Here is a 25,631-nt window from a genome sequence, read left to right as displayed (position 1 = left end):
GCAGGCAGATGCGCTCTGCAAATGTCTTGGCACTAGTGGGACTATAGCAAAGTCCAATAGCCACGTATAGGATGCCACTAGGTACACTGAGTGTTTGCTAGTAAAATTGCTTAGTTTAAAAAAGTTGTAGTGTGCAATGCAGGCAGACGTGCTCTGCAAATGTCTTTGCACTAGTGGGACTATAGCAAAGTCCAACAGCCACGTATAGGATGCCACTAGGTACACTGAATGTTTGCTAGTATAATGGCTTACTTAGAATGAGTTGGAGTGTGCAGAGGACAAGAGGGTACAGTGGCAGGATTGTGGTGCTCTGGGTAGAGGAATGGAAGCCTGCCTTTCTATTCCCTCCTAATGGTGAAATGCAGGGAGGAAATCCCTGACCTGGGCTACACAGACGCTGTTGCTGTTTGCAGGACCTGTCACTTATGGCTCTCTGACCCTGCCGCTTTGAGCCCTTAAAAGGACTGCTAGAATGTGCTCTCCCTAAGCTGTCTAACGCTGTGTATGCAGCGCATACAGCTGTATCGGCTATAGGACTCAGGAGGACGGAGCTGCGACACTGATGTCTGACACCAAAGACGCAGAAGGCAGATAATGGCGTTCGTGAAGAAAATGTCCGGTTTTATAATGCAGGGACATGTGACATGCAGATCCTATCACACATGCCGTTGCTTCTCTGGCTCAAAGTCCACTTAGGTGTGTGTGTGTCTGTGATTGGCTGACATGCTGGCCCGCCCCACAAGACGCGCGCGCTTAGGGAAGGAAGACAAGAAAAAAAAAAAAAAAAAATGGCGATCGCCATTATAGAAACAGCAGTGATCTGAAGGCGCTGTTCACGCACACTATACACTGAAATGTGATAATAGTTTGATTCACAGAGTGACTTACACTATTACAGCAGAAACCAAGCTAGGATTTAGCTGTTTTTTGGCTGCTAGAACCGTTCTCGAACGTTTCTAGAACTATCGAGCTTTTGCAAAAAGCTCGAGTTCTAGTTCGATCTAGAACATGCCCCAAAATCACTCGAGCCGCGAACTGGAGAACCACGAACCACGAACCGCGCTCAACTCTACTCTTAACCGAAGATGCAGCAAAGTTAATCATCATAGCAAAGGCCAATAAAAATTTTGTAAATTTAAAGTGTTTTAACCCCTTCAAGACCAGGCAATTTCCTGTTTTTGCACTTTTGTTTATTCCTCCCCTTATTCCAAGAGCCATAGTTTTTATTTTTCATGTACATAGCCATATGGTGGCTTGTTTCTTTGTGGGACGAGTTGTACTTTTAAATGATATCATCCATATTACCATGTGTTATACTGGAAAGCAGGTAAAACATTCCAAGTTTTTGTGAAGTAGCAATAAAAGCGCAATGCCAGAATTGTGTTTTGTTTTTGTTTTTTTTTATTTATAACTTTAATTTTCAGTAAAAATGACCTGGCAATATGATTCTCAACAACTTCTCAGGGGCACATAGTGATCGTGTACACGATCCCGATCGCTCTTGTTACAGATCGGGTCCAGATCGGGTCCAGGGGCTGTAAAAAAAAAAAAAAAAAAGCACATTATTAAAAAACATTATGATCATCCTTACCCGTCCCGCGAAGCGTCCTGCAGACTCTGTTTCCTGGCCGCTTCTGCTTCTGCCTCCAAACATTGCTGTGCCCCCCGGTAAGCAGCACTGCCTAAAGAACCTTGCATGACATCATAGCCATGTGACCAGTCTGGTGTGAATGTTGTACAGACATTGGCTTACAGACTGGTCACATGACTATGTCGTCATTGAAGGTCCTGTTAACTGAAGTTTTACTGTCACTGTGCGAGTGTCGCATCGTATCACGGCGCACAATCTCCAGACAGAAGCGGGTCAGCTGCATGTATTTCCATGCAGCTGAGGCGCTCCTGTCCTGAGAGCATCAGGCCGTGTGGGGTGATGGCATGCAAGACGCAAGTGCAATCATACCCTCACTGTCAGCCTGCTTCTCGCTGTACAACATTCACACCAGACTGGTCACATGGCTATGATGTCATGGAAGGTCCTTTAACCCGGGGGCACAGCAATGATCGGACTCGGAAGCAGAAGCGGTCGGGAGACAGAGTCTGCAGGACGTGTTGCGGGACCTGTAAGTATAATAACAATGTTTATTATTAACTATATTCTTTATTTTACAGCCCCCCCACCCTCCATCCCATAACTGTAAAGCCCGTGTTCGGTGATCGGCCGCAAGTTCATGTTATCTCGATCCCAATCTTTACAAAACGATCGAGCGAAAAAAATTCTCTTGCCACCATTTTACAAGAGCTGTTTACATTTTTTTTTTTGGATATGGACTTATTTAAGGGCCTGTTTTGTTTTTTTTTTGCGCCTAGAGACAATATTTTTATTAATATAATTTTGGGGTAGCTAAAATGTTTTGATCTCCTGTTATTCATTTTTTTGTATAATTTACATTTAACAGATTAACACCCACAGGTGTAGTTCCTCTCCATCCACAGCTGTTAGAGGCAGATAACTGCTGAAATACCAGCCATCATCTGCTGGGAAACATGCAAACTCAGCTTGGTAGCCGCATCAAGGTCAGGGAGCTGGATTATGATGTACCAGTACATCATATGTCCGTAAGGAGTTAAAGAGAACCTACTGTTTACATGTGGCATTCAACACCATAGGTTTTAAAGATCTATTTTTTATCACATTAATTAAAGGCGTATTCTGATGATGCTATAACTCGAGGTATGTCACAGTGTCTTGCTCAAAGTCACCGAGTGTCAGGTTATATCTGATGCTGTTCACACAGCAGTCGGAAATTCCACATGATGCTACTTTTGAGATGCACAGACAGGCTCTGGTGTCGACCAGCTGTTCTCTCGTTAGCAATCGGGCTTGTGGGAGTTAATTTCTGCTAGCCTGTGGATTGCTGCTTAAGTCACATATTTCAGGAGACCTATCACAGTCGCCTCCACCCCTTTTAATATGGTGGAGCCTGGTCTCCCATGCCTCTTATAGCTTTATGTGATCCTGGTCCTTGTGCTTTGTTATACAGTTGCTGTTGAACTTCTGTGTGCTGTTTGGGGTGTTGTGGAAATACTCTAGTCTGATTATTTCCTCCCTTCCTTTAGTTTCCTCCTGATCACATATAGTCTATACCACTGTGAGTGATTGGTGTCGGTTTGAATTTTGGTTTTCCCCCGTCTTTTTTTTCGTGTGGGATTAACCACTCCTGTCCTGGCCCTCTACTTTGTGGAGGGAGGGGGGCCACTAAGCCAGGGTTGTTCAAGAGCTAGGGCAAGGAATGTGGCCCAAGCATCGTCACCTTGAGATCTACCTTTGGGATCAGGATCAGCTAGAGTTCCCCTAGCTTGAGGATCAGTTTAGGCTCCCCTTTCCCTAGTGATCCCGTCACAACTTGAGACAAGGCATGAATGTTTTTATATGGACTTTTCATTATGTACTTGTACATATGACTGCATTATTTAGGATTTGATATGGTTGCATTAGTTATGGGAACAGTATTTCATCTATTTGTAAGTACACTGTGTGGCAATATCACTTATCTATTTTATGAAGGCTCTGACTGTGTTAAGTGTTTTATGTATGTGCTGAATTGTTTTACCTATGAAGCTCTTACTTTAGAAGGGATGTTTGGCACTCACTCAGAATCTGATGACAGGTTTTTGCTATATAATTTGAGGACAGCATGATGCATGGGTTAAAATACTGAATTCAGCAACGTGTCACTTATCAGTCAGTGTATTGTTTACTTACAATGAAGGTTTTATCACCAGGTGATTATCACTACCCAGACTACAGCTCACTGCCTGCTAGACCAACCACATCTGCTCGTTTGATAAACAGCGCATTGTCAATGAACAATTAGCTTTCTGAACTCTACTACATAATAGACATGGACAGATTGACGTAACATTATATACAGTGGATGGCAACAGCATAGGAGCTACATTTGCAATATCCTAACAGTTGTCATCTTTGAAATATAGCCATATCCTACTACATCTAGATGGTTAATCACAGGTTGGAGCTACATGTTTTTCCCCACTAGTGCCCCACAAAGTACAATGTATTGTGTATCAATGCGCTGTCGTTACACTCAGAAATCTAACAAAGGTACCCAACTCTTCCTTAACCTTTTCATGACCAGGCGATTTTTCATTTTTGTTTTTTTGCTCCCCTTTTTCTGAGAGCCATAACTTTTTTATTTTTCCGTCAATCTTGCCATGTGAGGGCTTGTTTTTTTGCAGAACGAGTTGTACGTTTAAATGAAACCATGAGTTTTACCATAAAGTCTACTGACAATGGCAAAAAAAATTCCAAGTGCAGAAAAATTGCAAAAGAAGTGCACAATTGTTTTGGGGTATTTTATTTACCATGTTCACTTGGGTCGGTATGATTTGGTTTTGTAGATACGAAACATGTAAAGGGTTACTTTTATCTCAGGGGTTAAACAAACATTCAGAAGTTTGTCCAAAAAAAGTGGCACACTTTTTCCACAATTTTCCATGACCCGTAGCGTTCTTAATTTTCGAGACATGTGGTTCTGTGACAGCTTATTTTTTGCGTCTTGAGCTGGCACATTTTTAATGGTACTCTTTGTGTGCAGATGCTACATTTTGATCGCCTGATATTGCATTTTTTGTAAAATTTGCGACAACCAAACACCATAATTTTGGCATTTGGAATTTTTTTTATCTGCGCCGTTCCATTTACCGATCAGGTTAAATGATTTTATATTTTAATCGGGCATTATTTTTTTTGTTTAAATTTCAGTGGGGCAAATGGAGGGTATTTGAACTTTTATTTTATCATTTTTTTTAAAACCTTTTTTTAAATTTTACAAGTTCCCCTAGGAGACTATAAAGATCAGCAGTCTAATTGCTTGTTCATTTCTGTTGATCAGAGCTGCACTGCTCTAATCAGCAGAAATGCAGCATTCCTGTTTGTGCTGCTGCTTTGTCGGCTCTAACAGGAACTATGTCATGATAGCAACAGGAGTCATCACATGACCCATCGCTACCATGGCAACCATCGGCTCCCCATGATCACGTCACGGGCCTCCGATGGCGGCGGGTAAGTGCACATTACCCGATGCTGGCATTTAAATCGCACTGTCACATTTTGACTGCAATCTAAGGGGTTAACAGGCACAGGTGGATTGCGGATCCACCTGCACCTGTTAGCCGCACATGTCTGCTGCTGAAATCAGCAGACATGTCCAGGGATCACCGCCGGCTCACCACAGCAGCCGGCGGTGATTACCCTTTCATGATTTAGGACGTACCGATACATCCTAGGCCATGAAGGATTAAAGGAAATCAGTCACAAGGTTTTTGCTATGTAATGTGAAGACAGCAGGAGATAGAGGCCGACACGCAGAGTTCAAGATGTGTCATGTATTACCCTACTGTGCTGTGTACTTATAGTGAAGGATTTATCACCTGGACATTAGTCTGACCATGCGCACTCCCCCTCTGATTAGCACCTATAGACTTTGTACATGCAGAGCCTATTTTGGGCGGGTTACCTTTCTGAGGTCTGCTGCATTGCTAAATCTAAAAACTCTGATTGTGTCACAACTTCTGCCCCAGTAGAGAAAGTTATACATTTTTGGATTCAGTGTCTTTTTGCCAACTGACAGATTCCCTTTAACTATATGCTATGGTGTTGCCTGTTAGTACTTTGGTATAATTAGTATAACAAAACATTATAGACATTCGCTAATGATAACCTTATGATTGCAACATTAGTCAATATGGTATTTGTACCCCAAATTGGTATAATGAAAAAATACAACTCATTCCACATAAAAGCACCTATATCTGGCAATATGGAATTTTCTAAGTAATGCAGAGCAGTCTGGAGGTTGGAATCATCTTCCAGATCAGTCTTATTGGTTTCAGCTAGCGGTGAAATCAGAAAATAACATAGTCGTACTGCGCCTTACTCCATTCTAATCATTGGGGTAGGGCACGGCACTGAGCAGTCACGACTGTACTTCAGACATTACCACTGTCTACTTGTTTGATGTCCCATTTGGCCTTTGATTGTGCTGATCAATTAATTGAACAGGTGATACAATTGGAAAATAGCGGTTGCTGTATCTCTTCGCCAGAGAACTGGAACAAAACAACATAATAATGGTATTTTTTTTTGTTTACTGTTGACTGATACCCTTGACAATGAGAAGATCTGAATGGTAATTCTAACCCCCTTCTGATCTGCCTTAACTAAAGGTCCAGTCACACTAAGCAACTTACCAGCGATCCCAACAACGATAGGGATCGCTGGTAAGTTGCTAGGAGGTTGCTGGTGAGATGTCACACTGCAACGCTCCAGCGATCCCACCAGCAACCTGACCTGGCAGGGATCGCTGGAGCGTCGCTACACGAGTTGCTGGTGAGCTCACCAGCAACCAGTGACCAGCCCCCAGCGGCGCGTGGAAGATGCTGCGCTTGGTAACTAAGGTAAATATCGGGAAACCAACCCGATATTTACCTTGGTTACCAGCTCACGCAGCTACACGTGCAGAGAGCAGGGAGCAGCGCACACTGAGCGCTGGCTCCCTGCTCTCCTAGTACAGCACACATGGGGTTAATTACCCGATGTGTGCTGCAGCTAAATGTGCACAGAGCAGGGAGCAGCGCACACTGAGCGCTGGCTCCTTGCTCTCCTAGTTACAGCACACATCGGGTTAATTAACCCGATGTGTCCTGCAGCTACATGTGCACAGAGCAGGAGCCGGCACTGACAGTGAGAGCGGCGGAGGCTGGTAACAAAGGTAAATATCGGGTAACCAAGGACAGGGCTTCTTGGTTACCCGATGTTTACATTGGTTACCAGCCTCCGCAGAAGCCGGCTCCTGCTGCCTGCACATTTAGTTGTTGCTGTCTCGCTGTCACACACAGCGATCTGTGCTTCACAGCAGGACAGCAACAACTAAAAATGGCCCAGGACATTCAGCAACAACCAACGACCTCACAGCAGGGGCCAGGTTGTTGCTGGATGTCACACACAGCAACATCGCTAGCAACGTCACAAAAGTTGTTCGTTAGCAGCGATGTTGCTAGCGATGTTGCTTAGTGTGACGGGGCCTTTAGGCAGGGAATTCTCACCAGACAGGTTCCATTTAAATGAAAGAAACTAAATTTAAACTATTTAGTTACGGTCTATAACCACAGAAATTTCCAGCACTGCATCTATTTTCTGCAATGTAAGTATCAGTTATAAAACTATAAATTGGTATCAGCAACAATTACAAATGTGAAATTACACAAATATAATAATGTCTTTTATTCACACTCATAAACTAAAAACTTTCACGCTTAAAGAGACCAAACCACCAGGATTTTGCTATATAAACTAAAGCCAGTGCTATACTGGCACTATGATACTGATTCTATACATACCTTTATTTGTGAGATCGGATGTATACTTTCTGAAATATAGGCAAGTAAAGTTTGTGAAATGCACTGTTACTTGATTGATAGGTGCTGCAGAATATCTAATATGTGGGTCAGGTTTTGCTAGTTATTCCCGCCTCTGTCTGCCTGCCTGTCCTTCCTCCCTCCTGTCCTTCCTCCCTATGTAATAACAGACAGGAGGAGGAAGGACAAGCAGGTAGACAGGGATGGGAATAACTAGCAAAACCGGACCCACATATTATATATTATGCAGCACCTATTAACCAAGAAACAGTGCATTTCACAAACTTTACTTGCTTGTTTTTCAGAAAGTATACATCCGATCTCACAACTAAATGTATGTTTAGAATCAGCATTATAGCACCAGCATAGCACTGGCTTTAGTTTATATATGAACATCCTAGTGGTTGGTCCTCTTTAATTAACTTTATACAAAGGCCTCATTCAGTCTTTTTTCATGTACGATTGCTATCTGTGGTTTTTAGGGACAGCACTCATACTGAGAGTCTATGGTGCCATATACATGTTCGTGATTTTTTTTGCAGACTGTGTGATTCGTGTAAAATCTTGGATTTATTCGATATTGATTTGAGAGTCAGATCAAAGTCAGCAATGCAAGTCTAAGGGGTATTTTGCACGCTGCGACATCGCTAGTCGATGGTAGCGATGCCGAGCGCGATAGTACCTGCCTCCGTCGCAACTGCGATATCTTGTGATAGCTGCCGAAGCGAACATTATCGCTACGGCAGCTTCACACGCACTTACCTGCCGTGCGACGTCGCTCTGGCCGGTGACCCGCCTCCTTCCTAAGGGGGCGGGTCGTGCGGCTTCACTGCGACGTCACATGGCAGGCCGCCAATAGAAGCGGAGGGGCGGAGATGACATCCCGCCCACCTTCTCCCTTCCGCATTGCCGGTGGACGGCGGGCGCAGGTAAGGAGATGCTTGTCGGTCCTGCGGCTTCACACACAGCGATGTGTGGAGCTGCAGGAACGACAAACAACATCGTACCTGCGGACACACCGACATTATGAAAATTAACGACGTGACACAGATCACCAATTTTTGACTGTTTCACGCTCGTTCATCTTCTCTCCTAGGCTTTACACGTTGCGACGTAGATACCGGCGCCGGATGTGCGGCACTTTTGATTTGACCCCGACGAGATCGCAGTAGCGATGTCGCAACGTGCAAAGTACCCCTAAGGGTCTGTGAAAAAATTGGACCGCAGTCAGATAACATCCGAGTGGTCCACGGACTGTCAGAAGGAGAAGCTGAAGAAACTTTTCTTAATCCACATGTGAGTAAAACTGGTGACACTCAGACCACACTCTTCTCCAAAACTAGGCCCATTTTCTGATATGTGGAAAAATCAGGTGTCTCTGAATGAACCCTAAGGCTGTGTTCACACACTGCGTTTTTTACCTGCGTTTTTGGTCCGTTTTTGGTCCGTTTTTGCTGCAGAAATTTCTTGAGAAATTCTTGTAACCTTTCTGCAGACATTCCCCAGCAAAACCTATGGCAAAAAAAATTAGCTGTGCACACACTGCGTTTTTTTCTTAAGAAAATTCTTTCAGTAGATTTTCTTAAGAAAAAGAATGAGCATGTCACTTCTTTTCTGCAGCTAACTGCGTTTTTTGCCATAGATAATTGGCACAATAACGCAGGGAGCAACCAGCGGTAAAAACGCACCAAAAACGGACCTAAAACGGACCTAAAACGGACCAAAAACGCACCGAAAACGCGGCAAAAACGCAGGTGCGTTTTTGGTGCGTTTTTTAACACAGGTGCACTCTTAAGAAATTTCTTAAGAAATTTCTTAAGAAAAATCATTTTTCTAGTGTGAACATAGCCTAAAGATGAGAATTTTCTGGTTTTACACAATTTCAGTATTTCAACATGCAGTGGAATGGAGAATGATCTATGATATTATTTCATGTGCTCATATAGAAGCTAATATAGATTACCTATAGATGTGCTAAATATCAAAAATAAATACATGTTAAAAGTCACAGATAATGAACTTATAAAAAGGTGACAATAGAAACATCACTGCAAATTGTTTTTACCCGTTTACCCGTGCAGATAATTACGGTACCATAGCAAAGTGCAGTGCGTATGGGAAAGCACCCATACAACCTATAGTTTCCACATACCTATTGCGCCTGGATTTTATATTTTCTTACAATATATACATTCATTTGTCATTTATATGAAAGTAAAGTTTCTTTGATAAAAGTTTCTGATATAATGAATTATTTATTTTACAGGACATACTGGACGGTTATTAAAATCCCTATGTTTCACCAGTCTTTCCTTTCTGTTGCTGCACATCATCTTTCAAATTACAATAAACAGCTTGGAGGCCAGAAAGACGATAAACCCTGATTATAACTGTAAGTAGATATTTTATCAGTGTGTTTCATTTACTCATTTCCAACATTTTTAGCCTCATTTGTGCCTAAACAAAGATTTCTCATTTTTTATTCGAAAGAGAGCTAGTTTTTTGGTTTACAGAACACTTTTTAAGTTAAAGCGTGATTGTCATTTCATTTCAAAATTTAATAGAGCACATGAAAATAGGCAACTTTGTAGTATATCTTATCAGAAAAATCTCCTACTTTCTCCTTCTGGACTGATCTTTCATAATCAAAATTCTCAATTTCTATCTTAGTGAATACAGTGATATTACTGTGATAGGAGATAGCAGTTGATTCTTATATTTTATGCAGAAAGGAGGAGAGAGGGGGGAAGGATGAGCGCTGTCTCTATCGCCTCCCTGTCTCTCCCTTCTACAATATTCACTCAAGACAGATTTTACCTGGGAACTGAGAATTTTGAGAATGAAAATCTGGGAGGACAAAGAGCAACATATATCATACAAAAAAAGAAAAGAAATGCTCAAGGTGTATTCTAGTAAGAAAAAAGATAATCAGCTTAAATGCACGTTGGGGTTGGGGGGTTGGCGTCATACCAGCAGGAGATGTCACTTTATGGGTATGTGCAAAATAGTGCTAAAACACTATATTAATGTCCATATGTTATTACCTATATGCTCTATTTGTTCCGCTCCCTCTCCCACCCAATTATGACTCCTGCTTCATGATCACGGGGGCCTAATCATTGCCATTGCAACTGAAAGTCATCACGATTACCTCTGGGTCTGCCAACTTTGGCAAGCTTGTTAGACTGTGTCAGGAGCATGGTCTCAGAGGCTTCAGTCAGTGCAGCACTGGCAGGTATAATGTATTGCCATGCTTGTGCATTACAATACATTATACCAGCAATCAGAGTAATAAAAGTTAATGTCCCATATAAAAAAGTGAAATAAAAGCATAAAAAAACCCCCAAAAATAAATATGTATATTAATGTAATACAAAAATAAACAAAAAAGTACACATATTTGGTACTTCCACATCCAGAACAACCCAATCTATAAAACTAAAATGAGAAAACTGACGTTACTTCGTAACAGACAAATATAAACAGCTAGAAACTTAACATGAAATATACTCTAACAAATATACAGGTTGCTTTCTGAGATGCCAATGTATGTAAACCTTGAATATTGGAAATTGGACATGAATTACTGCTAAAGAAATAAATGTAACCCTTTAAGGACAAAGCCAATTTTGTCCCTAATGACCTGGCCAAATTTTACAAATCTGACCAGTGTCATTTATGAGTTTATAACTCTGGAACGCTTCAACAGATCCCTGTGATTCTGAGATTGTTTTTTGTGACATATTGTACTTCAGGATGGTGGTAAGTTTAGGAGAATAATTTTTGCTTTTATTTGTGAAAAATCTGAAATTTGATGAAATTTTTTAAAATTTTGCAATTTTCAAATTTTCAATTTTTATGTCCTTAAACCAGAGAGTTATGTCACACAAAATAGTTAATAAATAACATTTCCCACATGTCTACTTTACATCAGCACAATTCTTTAACCCCTTCAGCCCCCAGCCTGTTTTCACCTTAAAGACCCGGCCATTTTTTGCAATTTTGACCAGTGTGACTTTGCCAGGTTATAACTCTGGAACACTTCAACGGATCCTGGCGATTCTGAGATTGTTTTTTCTTGACATATTGTACTTCATGTCAGTGGTAAATTTAGGCCCATATGTTTTGCGTTTATTTGTAAAAATTTCGGAAATTTGGCGAAAATTTTGGAAATTTTGCAATTTTCAAAATTTGAAATTTTATGCCCATAAATCTAAAAGATATGTCACACAAAATAGTTACTAAATAACATTTCCCACTTGTCTGCTTTACACCAGCGCAATTTTTGAAAAAAAAAAAATTTCCGTTAGGAAGTTAGAAGGGTTCAAAGTTCATCAGCAATTTCTCATTTTTCCAACAAAATTTACAAAAAAAAATTTTTTTAGGTACCACATCACATTTGGAGTGATTTGAGAAACTTAGGCGACAGAAAATACCCAAAAGTGACCCCATTCTAAAATCTGTATCTAAAACCACATCCAAGAAGTTTATTAACCCTTTAGGAGCTTCACAGCAACCAAAGCAATGTAGACGAAAAAATGAAAATGTTACTTTTTTAACACAAAAATGTTACTTTAGCCATAAAAATTAGTATTTTCACAAGGGTATCAGGAAAAATGCATCATAAAATGTATCGTGCATTTTCTCCTGAGTACGCAGATACCCCATATGTGGTGGAAATCAAATGTTTGGGCACACGGCAGGACTCGGAAGGCAAGGAGCGCCATTTGAATTTTTGAGTGCAAAATTAGCTGCACTCATTAGCGGACGCCATGACGGGTTTGAAGACTCCCTGAGGTGCCTAAACAATGGAGCTCCCCCATAAGTGACCCCATTTTGGAAACTAGAGCCCTCAACAATTTTTTCTAGATGTTTGATGTGCACTTTGAACCCCTGGGGGCTTCACAGAAGTTTATAACGTTGAGCCGTGAAAAGAAATTTTTTTTTTTTTACCACAAAACTGTTGCTTCAACCAGGTAGCTTTTTTTATCACAAGGGTATCAGGAAAAAATGCACCATAAAATGTATTGTGCATTTTTTCCTGAGTACGCAGATACCCCATATGTGATGGAAATCAAATGTTTGGGCACACGGCAGGACTCGGAAGGCAAGGAGCGCCATTTCACAGCAAAATTGGTTGGAATTATTAGCGGATGCCATGTTGCGTTTGGAGATCCCCCTGAAGTGCCTAAACAATGGAGCTCCCCCACAATTGACCCCATTTTGGAAACTAGACCCCTCATGGAATTTATCTAGCTGTTTAGTGAGCACTTTGAACCCCTGGAGGCTTCACAAACGTTTGTAATGTTCAGCCGTGAAAATATTTTATTCTTTTTTTACCACAAAATTGTTTTTTCAAACAGGTAGCTTTTTTTTCCACAAGGGTATGAGGAAAAAATGCATCATAAAATGTATTCTGCAATTTCTCCTGAGTACACAGGTACCTCATATGTGGTGGAAATCAATTGTTTGGGCGTACAGCGGGGCTCAGAAGAGAAGGCGCGCCATTTCACAGTAAAATTGATTGGAATTATTAGCAGACGCCGTGTTTCATTTGGAGACCCCCTGAGGTGCCTAAACAATGGAGCTCCCCCACATGTGATCCCATTTTGGAAACTAGACCCCCCCCCCATACAAAAAAATTAGTTTGGCGAAATAAAAATTACAGACATCAGTAAAAAAAAAAAAATGAATAAAAAAAAAAGAGCGCCTGCCACTAAGACCAGTGCCAAACGTGAGAGCAATGCACGAGTCTCGCATCGCATCATCCACTGCAGTCTGGAAGCGAGCAACTGCGCTGGATAATGTGATGCGAGAGTGCGGGGCGGCAGATGAGAAAGGGCGCAGCGGATGAAAGATGGGAAAGTGCGCAGCGGATGGAGGAGCGGCAGAGGATGGGAAAGGGCGCAGCGGATGGATGATGGGAAATGGCGCAGCGGATGGAGAAGTGGCAGAGGATGGGAAATGGCGCAGCTGATGGAGGAGCGGCAGAGGATGGGAAAGGGCACAGCGGCTGGAAGATGGGAAATGGCGCAGCGGATGGAGGAGCGGCAGAGGATGGGGGGGAGGGAGGTGAGATGGGGATACCTACCTTACAGGATGGATCTAGGCAGCAGGATCACAGCAGACAAGAGGCAGCAGATGAAGGAGGCAACAGATTGAGGAGGGTGAGAGGGGGCAGTAGATGAAGAGGATGGGAGAGAGCAGGCAGCAGATTGGGGAGGAGGGCATAGTCTGATGGGAGAGAGAGATGGCACATGGAGGAGGGGGGACCCGGGGGGAGGGTGGCTTGCAGCACATGTGGGGGGAGGGTGGCTTGCAGCAGTACATGTGGGGGGAGGGTGGCTTGCAGTACATGTGGGGGTAGGGTGGCTTGCAGCACATGTGCTGCAAGCCACCCTCCCCCCACATGTGCTGCAAGCCACCCTCCCCCCACATGTGCTGCAAGCCACCCTCCCCCCACATGTGGGGGGAGGGTGGCTTGCAGCACATGGAGGGATAGGAGGTGTAGTGGTGATGGAGAAGGGGCAGCCGATGAAGGAGGCGGCGGCCGCCGATCGGGAACAGTGGGGGCCGATTCGGGGGCAGCAGCGGCTGAAAAAGGTGGGTGCGACAGCGGCGGGGACAGTGGCGAGCGTGGCGGTGGGGACAGCGGTGGATCGGGAGCAGCGGCGGGGACAGCGGTGGATCGGGAGCGGCGGTGGGGACAGTGGCGAGCGTGGCGACGGGGACAGCGGTGGATCCGGAGCAGCGGTGGGGACAGTGGCGAGCGTGGCGACGGGGACAGCGGTGGATCGGGAGCAGCGGCGGGGACAGCGGTGGATCGGGAGCGGCGGTGGGGACAGTGGCGAGCGTGGCGACGGGGACAGCGGTGGATCCGGAGCAGCGGTGGGGACAGTGGCGAGCGTGGCGACGGGGACAGCGGTGGATCCGGAGCAGCGGTGGGGACAGTGGCGAGCGTGGCGACGGGGACAGCGGTGGATCCGGAGCAGCGGTGGGGACAGTGGCGAGCGTGGCGGCGGGGACAGCGGTGGATCCGGAGCAGCGGTGGGGACAGTGGCGAGCGTGGCGACGGGGACAGCGGTGGATCCGGAGCAGCGGTGGGGACAGTGGCGAGCGTGGCGGCGGGGACAGCGGTGGATCCGGAGCAGCGGCGGGGACAGTGGCGAGCGTGGCGGCGGGGACAGCGGTGGATCGGGAGCGTGGCGGCGGGGACAGCGGTGGATCGGGAGCAGCGGTGGGTCGATCGGAGCCGCGGCGGGGCTGGCGGTGGCGGGCGGGGGTATCGGAGACAGCGGCGGTGGCGGGCGGGGCGATCGGAGACAGCGGCGGGCGCGATCGGAGACAGCGGCGGGGCTGGCAGGGCGATCGGGGACAGGGGGGGGACAGGGGCGGGCGGCAACTTACCGATGGGCACCCGCAGAGACCGCTCTCCTCGGCTTCCAGGGACGGTCACAGGCCGCAGATCCACATGGATTGGAGAGAGCGGTCACAAGACCGATCTCTCCAATCAGAGCTAGGGGCGGGTGAAGCACCGATCACCCAGCTCCAGCCAATGGCCAGTGCTACAGCAGCACTGATCAGGGCTGGATTTAAATGTTCCAGCCATTTTCAATGGCTGGAACATTACAGTGACTGTAATTGGCTGAGCGGCGTTTGTCAGCCAATCACAGCCTTTGTAGGTTTGGGGAGGAGGCACCACCCCTCCTGAGGTCAGGCAGAGGTCCCCTCCTTCCCGAATCTACCGTTTAATCAAAGAAATTGGACTCCCCGGGGCTCCGGGACCGCGATTTCGCCATGACGTACTGGGTACGTCATGGGTCGTTTAGCACCATGTCACCGTGACGCACCCAGTACGTCAAAGGTCGTTAAGGGGTTAAATCAAATTTTGTGGGGCTAGGAAGTTAGAAGGGTTCAAAGTTCATCAGCAATTTCCCATTTTTTCAACAAAATTTACAAAGCCATTTTTTTAGGGACCACATAATATTTGAAGTGACTTTGAAAGGCCGAAGTTACAGAAAATACCCAAAAGTGACACCATTCTAAAAACTGCACCCCTCAAGGTACTCAAAATCACACCAAGAAGTTCATTAACCCTTCAGGTGCTGCACAGGAACTAAAGCAATGTGGAATGAAAATTGTTTTATAATTTTACCCAAAATGTTGTTTTCAAGCAATTTTTTCCACTTTTAGAAGAAATAATACAACAAAATGGAACCCACAATTTGTTACAATGTTTCTTCTGAGCACGCTGACAGCCCACATTTGGTCAGAAACCTCCGTTTGGACAAATGGGAGGGCTCAGAACAGAAGGAGCAATATTTAAATCTTGGAACAGAGATTTGACCAAAATATATTGCGGGCACCATGTTGCAAGATACCTAAACAGCAGAAACCTCTAACAAGTGACCCCAGTTTGGAAACTAGACCTCTCAAGGATTTTATCTAGGGGTATACTGAGCTGTTTGAACCCACAGATACCTCACAGAATTTGATAACATTAGGCCATTGTATTGAAAATTTTCATTTTTCTTCACAAAAATGATGCTTTACCATCACTTTTTTTTTATCTTTTTCAAGAGGTAACGCCAAAACATGGACATCACAGTTTGTTTCCCACTTTGTTATGAGTGCTGTGATACTCCATATGTAGTCATAAACCTCTGTTTGAACAAATGGGAGGGCTTAGAACAGAAGGCGCAATAGTTGAATTTTTTAAAGTAAATTTGGCTGAAATAGATTTCGGCACCATGTTGAATTTGTAGGGTTCCTAAGGTACCTAAACAGCAGAAACCCACCAAGTGACCCGATTTTGTAAAACAGACCCCTCAAGGAATTTTTGTAGATGTTTGGTGAGCACTTTGAATCCCCAGGTGCGTCACGTAATTTTAAAACGTTGAGCCGTGAAAATAAAAAAATAAACTTTTACCACAAAATTGTTACTTCAACCAGATAGCTTTATTTTTCTAAATACACCAAACAATTTATTGTGCAATTTCTCCTGAGTACGCTGATACTTCATATGTGGTGGAAATCTACTGTTTAGGCACGAGGCTCAAAAGGGAAGGAGCACCATTTGACTGCAAAATTGGCTAGACTTATTAGCAAATGCCATGTCGCATTTGGAGAGCCCCTGATGTGCCTAAACAGTGGAGCTAATTAATTACATGTTGCCAAAAGCAACAAAAGACCCCTAAACTAAAGACTAATTTTGTACATTTAAACATAACATTTAATATTTAGCATTATAAATTCAAAAGCACAGCACATGTTATTAAATGTAATTAAGGGCTTCAATGAGTATTAGTTTCTCTTACTCTTTGTAGCAGTAATAGCTTGCCCCTCAATAATTAGTATATTGTGGCTAGAAAAAGGCCTATAATCTAGCTCTCAATATCAGTAATGGGCTATGGTATAATCCATTGCTGCTCTCTATATTAAAATCCCTGAAGGGGAGGCAATAGGTTCACAATTTTAATATGATTTAATACTCGCTAAGTAGCGAGTAACCCGAAAGCCGTACTTTTCATGCGAATAGTGAATAGTATGGCTTTCGGGTTATTCGCTGCTTAGCAAGTATTTCCCATTGACTTACATTGCGCCCGCTATTCGTAATGAAAATGCGAGTAGAGGACAGTACTTGCTAATAGCATTGCAATTACAAATAGTTAGGTACTCTCTCAACACTAAAGGGGGTGTTACACGCAGCGATATCGTTAGCGATATCGCTGGTGAAAGCACAAGCCCCCGTCGTTTGTGCATCATGGGCACATCGCTGCCCGTGGCGCACAATATCGTTAGGATCCATCACACGTACTTACCTGCCTAGTGACGTCGCTGTTGCCGGCAAACCGCCTCCTTTCTAAGTGGGCGGTTCGTGCGGCGTCACAGCGGCGTCACTAAGCGGCCGCCCAATAGAAGCGGAGGGGCGGAGATGAGCGGGACGTAACATCCCGCCCACCTCCATCCTTCTTCATTGCTCGCGGCCGCAGGTAAGCTGTACTTCGTCGCTTCCGAGGTGTCACACGTAGCGATGTGTGCTTCCTCAGGAACGACGAACAACCTGCGTGCTCAACAATCAATGATTTTTTGAAAAGGAACGACGTGTCAATGATGGACGATTTGGTGAGTATTTTCCATCGTTAACGGTCATTCCTTGCTGTCACATGCAACGCCATCGCTAACGATGCCGTGACCCCGGCGATATATCGTTAGATACGTCGTTGCGTGTAATGGGGCCTTAATAGGGAGATGTCTGCTGTGTGGTACTTTTTCACAATTCAGGTTACATTCTCATGATGAGTTTTTAGTGAGTTTTTGACACCGCATCTTACAGTTCCAGCAAAGTGGATGGGATTTATAGAATTCTGCTGCCCATTGTACTTCTATTTTACTCAACGTAAACTGATCTGCAGTGCGTGTTTTAAATTCTCAACATGTCAATTTCTCTTGTGGATACGCTGAGATTTATGTGCAGATTCTCCCCTCAGACTTGCATTAGATACAGAAAAAATGCAGGTAAAAAACGGAAATGCATGAAGTGCAGAAACAAATTAAAAACCATGTAATCTGCACTTTATTGATACAGTTAAGTTGTGTCAAAGCCAAATACCAGAAAGTATCAAAAACAAAGCAGCTATGTTTAAAATATGACATACCAACAAGAGACCCAAAAAAACCCTGTCAAAAACACGATAAAAACACATATGAGAAATGCTAGTAACCTAATTTACATAATAGGTGCCGAAATTCTGCAGCGTCAAAAAGTCACTAAAAGCTCATTGCGGCAGCATAGCCTTAGAAAGTACAGTGTCTCCAGGTCTATATCATAGGAATCAAAGACAACAAACAAGTTGAAGAACAGTGTCATGTCAGAAAACGATAGATTGGGGTAACAAGCAGAATACATGATCAGATCAAAAATGAATGGACATGAAAAAAGAAACCATATGAAATAGTTTTATAGAATGGGTCACTATTAGGGATGATCGAATACCGCAAATATTCGACAACGCCCATATTCGCTGAATAGATCGCCGCTATTCGACTCTTTGCGAATATTTGATGCGCAATGTAAGTCTATGAGAAACCCGAATAGTTGCCGAATAGCAACTATTCGGGTTTTCCATAGACTTACATTGCACATTGAATATTAGCATAGCGGTGAACTATTCGTCAGATATTCGCAAAGCCGAATATTGCCGAATATTTGTGATATTCGATCATCCCTAGTCACTATGAATGTGGCAATACCAAATATGTGTTGTTTTTGCTATGGTATGCATTGCATTTTGTTTGTTTGTAAATTAACAATTTTTTTAACTTTAAAAATTTTTATTTATTCAGTTAATACACTTTTTGGTTTTTACTAGTGCCATACGGGGACTTGAACATGAAATGCTATCATCACATTGATATTACACTGTACAACTTATGTTCTACTGTGCATTACTAAGCCTGTCAGTGTTTAACTGACTTTTAGGCTATGTGGCCACTTGTGTGCGCTCTGCACAGCAGCGTAACGTCACTGCATGTCCGCTTCAGAGCGCAGCTGAAAGGCTTCGTTCTGAAACTTTGCCGACTGCAGAATTTGTGCGCTCTGGATGCTGCCTCTCCCTATAGACAGAATGGAGACAGCATGCAAAGCGCACCAAAAAAGTGACATGTTGCTTTTTAGAACGCAGCGATTTAACAGCATGCAAATCGCTGCGTTCTAAAATGCCACGTGGGCATGGATAATGCACAATATTCATAGATTGTGCTGGGAACGCAGGACGCATGCAGTTACGCTGCGGTGCAGATCGCAGCGTAACTGCATGCAATACGCACATGTGGGCACAGAGCCTAAGCCTATTAGACCCTGCACTTGGCAAGATCTGATGGATATATGGCTTCTGTATATGGCAGACACAGAGACCGTTGTTAGGCCTTTGGCCACCATGATAACCTCTCTCCACCACGTAGTCGTACTGTGGGGGTTCTGATGGGCTGACAGAGAGAGTACGACCGCAGCATGTAAAGAGTTAAAGGCAACCTGTCATGTCGGTTTTGATATTAAACCGCCCCAAATGTGTTTTAAATAATGCAATGTGCATCCATAACTTGGTTTTAAAAAAACAAACCAATGTATTTATCTTAAAAAAAAAGACTCTATATGCTTAGGTGAATGCAGTAAATACCTTAGTTTTCAGTCATAGGGGTGGCATTTTTGCTGGGATAAGTCACTGTCACTCAAGCTCACGCATGATTCTTTTTTTAACTTAGTCACGCCCCTCACATTGTAAGTGATTACACCACAGGTCCTTCAACATAATTTCTCTGCGGAGCTCCGCCCCTTACGGTCATATGATCATGATATCAGCACAGGTCCTTCACCACCACTTCTACAATGCTATGTATGTAAGTCCCCCCATCACTTCTCCAACGCCATGTCTATGAGACCCCCATTACTAATTTGCAACAAAAAAATCCTTTATCTGAAATAAAATACAAAAAAAACCCTAGGAACCTCCAGCTGTGCCCATAACTTACCTGAGCAACGTCACCACTGATTGAGTTTCTCACTCAGTCTCTGTTTGAAGCTCACAGTGGGCAGCCATGGTCTATGGTGCTCGCTGGGAATTCAGATATAGCAGAGCTGGAATCGTGTGGACTACGTCATACGTGCTGGGGTGTTTTGGGAGTTAATAAATTGGCAAAACATGGTGTTATTTGTATTTTATTTCAAATAAAGGATTTTTTCGGTGTTTGTGTTTAAATCTTTTCACTTACAGATTAGTAATGGGGGGGAGTCTCATAGATGGCTCCCTCTACTAATCTAGGGCTTAGGGGCAGCTGTGAGCTGTGATTAACCCCTTATTATCCTTATTGCCACTACACCAGGCCAATTGGGAAGAGCCGGGTAAAGTTCCAGGATTGTCACATCCAATAGATGTGGCAATCCTGGGTGGCTGCAGGCTGCTATTTTTAGGCTGGGGGCTCAATAACCATGACCCTCAATAAGTATGAAGTGCTTGCTTCATTCTTATTTTCTTTTTATTTTTCCTTTATTTTTTTTTTTATTTACCAACTCTCCGGATCAATGCTCAGAGTTCCCTGGGAATTCCGGGCCCGGGCCTGGTACGTTTGAAACCGCGCGGATCCGGACTTTTACAGTCAGGGTCCACCCATCACTAATGATAATCTACTGCTGATTAAACAGGGATTTTATCAAAACTACACTAATCAGCCCACACATCGCTGGAATCAGGGTCTCTGCTCTCAGAATAGGTGGCAAAAATCTGGTGACAAATTCCCTTTAAGTTTAAGTATTGAAAGTAGATTTGATTTTGGCATGTTGTATTGTTTCCCACAAAACAATGTTAAGCAAATGTAATTAATTAGTTGAAAACATTTTTCAAATCTCTGGGTAACCTAAGAAATTAGCCAATAAGTGTGCACACATGTTTTCAAACTGATGTGAACCTAAAGATAATATAACAATTTCCATCTGTTTTTTGATCCATCCTCCCAAGTCAGTGGGAACATCCATGTGTTGATGTAGTGACGAGCTTTATTTTCTCTAGAGATAAGATCACTTCATTATGACTGACCATTGGCTGTTCAGATCGAGGATGTAAATTGGATTGTTATCTTTATAGCATCAACAATACTTTTCATTTTATAGAAGTCTATTGCATGGCTGAAATGCAGTTCTGTCTTTTAAATTAACTGTACCGCAAATTAAAATTTTGAGGATTTCTTGCAATGTTAAGATCCCTTATCAAAGCAGTATATCCCACCAACAATGAATACATATATAATCTGAGTAAAATTGCTATAAAATTTTTAATGCATCTTCCGTTGTTTATCATAGCTTAATGCAATATAATCATGATAGTTTGGGTGATTATTAGGTCTCAAAGTCCCTAACACAGCTAAGAAAAAAAGGTAAAAAAGAAAAAACTTTGAAAAATATAATAAAATAATATAATATATATTACTCTGCCTACTTTGGCAAAATGTGCATGGCTGAATTGTTTGTACTGGTGTGTAAGCACAGGACCTTTTTCGATTCTATACTGTGAAGGCATACAGATGTTTTTGATTTTTTTTTTTTATCAGATTTTGGACCTACGCCAAATTTGACTTATTAATCCATATATACCTTCGAAAACAGTCACAGCATTATTGTTGTATAGTAGAACCCATAGAGATCCATGGATAATACTTGTCATGTGCATAGGGCTTTGAGGGAACAACAAATAGGATAAAATTAAACTTTGAAATGGGGTTTTCTGGACTAAGAAGAAATGTGACTGCATACTGCCAAATAGTGACTGTGTGTGATGTACACAATCACGATTCCCCTGTATTACCCCGTGCAAGTGGCGATCACATGTAGGCATACTTGGAGTCTCGAGCTAACTAATCTATTTTCTGTCGAGTAGTGATGAGCGAGCATGCCTCGGGCTGTTCGAGACCCTCATAACTTGATTGAGTATTGCGGGTGCCCGAGTGCCAATACACATGTGGCAATTGCTTTCCATACGTGGCAATTCCATAGGCATGTTGGCTATTGGCATTGCTGTGATTGGCCAGCCACATTGCGACATCACATCTTATATGAGTCCCATGTGCACAATTCTTGGCACACTGTCCTCTAGAAAGCATTTCAGGGTGAGTTGATTTAGATTAGAGCAGGGCTTGTACGATTACAACCTTTATTGCCTTTCATGTGACACTAAAGAATGTTTTTAGTCTTATTTAACCTAATAAATAAATAATTTAAAAAAAAATAGTGTGGGTTCCCCCTATTTTTGATAACCAGCCAATGTAAAGCACAGCTGGGAGCTCAAATTATCAGGCTAGGAAGCTCTATGATTATTAGGCCCTTCCCAGCCTAAAAATATAAGCCCACAGCCGCTCTAGAATTGGCGCATCACATTAGATGTGCGTGGGGAGTAATGGAGTAATATGATAATGGGCGTGGGGAGTAGTTAATATTAATTTTGGATTAGCTGGCAGCGGACGTCGGTGTGTGACTGTGGTCTTGGCAGTAACATGATTTGCTTCCTCTAAAACCTAAGAGCGTCTTATAGTCCAGTGCATCTTATAGTCTGAAAAATACTGTATACTTTTATTGGTGTAAAATAAAGAGAAACATGTTCAGTATTGCCTGTATCAAGGGAACATACACAATGAAGAAATAACATCTGATTTCCTGGGCAGGTATTGATTCAAACATCTGTCAGGAACTGAGAAAATGTGGATCCCTGTTCCAGTTTTGTTAAGTGTGTGAGAGCAATTTTCCTGGAAAATAGTTTGGACGACTAAAGTATCTGAGTCATTTATCTTATGTGTTGATAAATAAAGTTGGTGACTCATTTTGTATAAATAATTACAAAATCTGGGGCACTTAATACCTGCCTGTTTTTCTCACTTTTACTTTTTTTAGCCAGTTTTTGTGAGTAAATGTCAGTTTTCGGAACAAAACAGTTACACACGTAAAGAGTTACACAACACAAGCATATAGTCTGAGGAGTATGTGCACCTACGCTCTATTCAAAAGAGGGCTTACAGAGTCTTATTGTCGGCCTTCAGAGCCCTGATCTCTGAATCACTGAAGGTTCCAATAGTTGGACTCCTCGCAATCAGCAAGTTATCCTCTAGTCTGTATATTACTTGATATGGGGATTTACCCGTTTAGTATAAGATCTTTAGTAATCAAATTTACAGGTATAAATACAAAGACCAGGCATATGATTGGAAGGGGGTTGCAGGAACCCCACAACACCCCCGACAACCTGTCCTCATGTTATTAGAAAGGTGGGTTGGAGTTCTGTAGTTTATCACTAGAGGGCACAGCACCCCCATAGTTCAGTTGGGAGGGGGAGTGGATGAGCCCAGCAGAGAGTAGAAAAAGGAGGAGGTGTAGTTTTGGAGAGTTCAGATAGAGACAGGAGTAGTGAAGAGGACAAGGAAGCAAGAGACTGCAAAGAAACGGAGTGGAGGGAGATCAGAACCTGATGTGGAGAAGGCTTGTGGCTTGATGACTGGTGGAATAAGACACGGATGCAGCAGGCGTGGGGCTAAATCCTAGGGACCGCCACCATGTAAGATTGCTGAGGAACTCCGGAAAGTGGGAAATCAGCATGGCCAGAGCACCCGTATCCACAGGGAGAAGGGCTGGTATTCCAGGAGGCCGATGGAACACTCTGACAACTGAGGTAATGAAAGTAGTGAGGAAATGGATGTGTCCAGTGAAGAAAATGTGCCCTGTTTTGGAAAAGGCAGGTGCTTGCAAAACCATTAAAGTGCAGATGTTGAATAAGAAACTGGAGTCTGCCTCTCTTTTAGGTCGCTTTCACACTTGCGTTGTGCGGCAACCGTCACAATGCGTTGTGTGACGCATGTGACTGATGCCTTGCAAATAGTGTGATAATAAAGGCAACGGATTCCTGTGAAATAATGCGTTGCATTAAGTTTTCTTTAGCCGAGGGAGAGAGAGAGAGACCCCATCATCACCGCACACGCAGGCACTACAGCCCCCATCATCACCGCACACACCCCGACACTACTGCACCCATCATCACCGCACACATCCCGGAACTACTGCACCCATCATCACCGCACACACGCAGGCACTACAGCCCCTATCATCACCGCATACACCCCGACACTACTGCACCCATCATCACCGCACACACCCCGGCACTACTGCACCCATCATCACCGCACACACCCTGGCACTACAGCCCCCATAATCATCGCACACACCCGGTACTACTGCACCTATCAGCACCGCACACACCCCGGCACTACTGCACCTATCATCACCGCACACACGCAGGCACTACCGCACCCATCATCCTCGCACCCCCCACGGCACTACCGCACCCATCATCACGTCTCACACACAGGCACTACCGCCCCCATCATCTCCGAACACACCCCGGCACTACTGCACCCATCATCACCGCACACATGCAGGCACTACCGCACCCATCATCACCGCACACCCCCCGGAACTACTGCACCCATCATCACCGCACACACGCAGGCACTACCACCCCCATCATCACTGTACACACCCTGGCACTACTGCACCCATCATCACCGCACACGCAGACACTACAGCACCCATAATCACTGCACACACGCCGGCACTACCTCGGTGATGTCCCCTCTGACAGCGAGACTCCCTTCAGATTCTGCGTTAAGCTCACAGGAGCAGCGATGTTCTACTGCCGCACCTGTCAGCTTCATGTAGCAGAGCTGGATGCATTGCGGGACCTCGTGGATTACGCCAGACCTGAAGGGGTATTTGGGAATTTTAATAAAGTGGTGAAAGAGGGTGTTTTTTTGTCTTTTATTCCAAATAAAGGATTTTTTGGGTGTATGTGTTTATTTACTTTCACTTACAGGTTAATCATGGAATGTGTCTCATAGACACCTGCCATGATTAATCTAGAACTTAGTTGCAGCTATGGGCTGCCATTAATTACTTATTACCCCGATTTCCACCGCACCAGGGCAATTCAGGATGAGCCGAGTAGAGTCCTGTGAATGTCACATCTAATGGATGCGGCAGTTCCGGGCAGCTGCTGGCTGATATTTTTAGGCTGAGGGGCTCCCCATAACGTGGGGCTCCCCATCCTGAGAATACCAGCCTTCAGCCGTGTGGCTTTATCTTGGCTGGTATCAAAATTGGGGGGGACTGCACACCGTTTTTTTTAATTATTTATTTATTGTACTGCACAATATAGACCCGCCCATCGGGGCTATGATTGGTTGCAGTGAGACAACTGTCACTCATCGTGGGGGTGTGTCTGACTGCAACCAATCATAGGCGCCGGTGGGTGGGGGAAGCAGGGAATACGAGATGGAATAATGAGTGACCGGCATTTTCAAAAGCAGGAGAAGCCGCCAGAGCAGTGTGACAGCCGTGCAGCGCCGCGCCGGTGATCGGTGAGTATGAGAGAGGGGGTGAGAGGGGGGAGAGAGACCAGGAGTGATTTTAAACGATTTAGATTGTTCTGCTGGACATGCTGAGCATGCGCAGTAGAACATGATGGAATCCGTCAGTGGATTCCGCCGCTTAGTGCATTGCGGCGGAATCCGCCCCCATAGACAATCATTAGACACCTTGGTGGATTCTAATGGAATCCGTCAAGGTGCGTTATTTTAGCGACCCAAAAAACGCTACATGCAGC

General features: G+C 43.9%; 1 protein-coding gene across 13 annotated transcripts in view; it reads left to right on the top strand.

The window, feature by feature from the left end:
* The window catches only part of PIEZO2 (piezo type mechanosensitive ion channel component 2), a 630,266-nt gene that overhangs the window by 248,471 nt on the left and 356,164 nt on the right, over positions 1-25,631 (top strand). For all 13 annotated transcript variants that reach the window (XM_075314549.1, XM_075314558.1, XM_075314555.1 and 10 more), the window contains exon 3: positions 9,704-9,829. In XM_075314549.1, the coding sequence (XP_075170664.1) occupies positions 9,704-9,829 (126 nt within the window). The remainder of the gene's footprint in view (positions 1-9,703; positions 9,830-25,631) is intronic.

The sequence above is a fragment of the Anomaloglossus baeobatrachus genome, chromosome 6 (assembly GCF_048569485.1).
Source record: "Anomaloglossus baeobatrachus isolate aAnoBae1 chromosome 6, aAnoBae1.hap1, whole genome shotgun sequence".
NCBI classification, from domain to species: Eukaryota; Metazoa; Chordata; class Amphibia; order Anura; family Aromobatidae; genus Anomaloglossus; species Anomaloglossus baeobatrachus.
The sequence above is the reverse complement of the archived record's forward strand: the minus strand, read 5'-3'. Positions and strand labels throughout refer to the sequence as shown.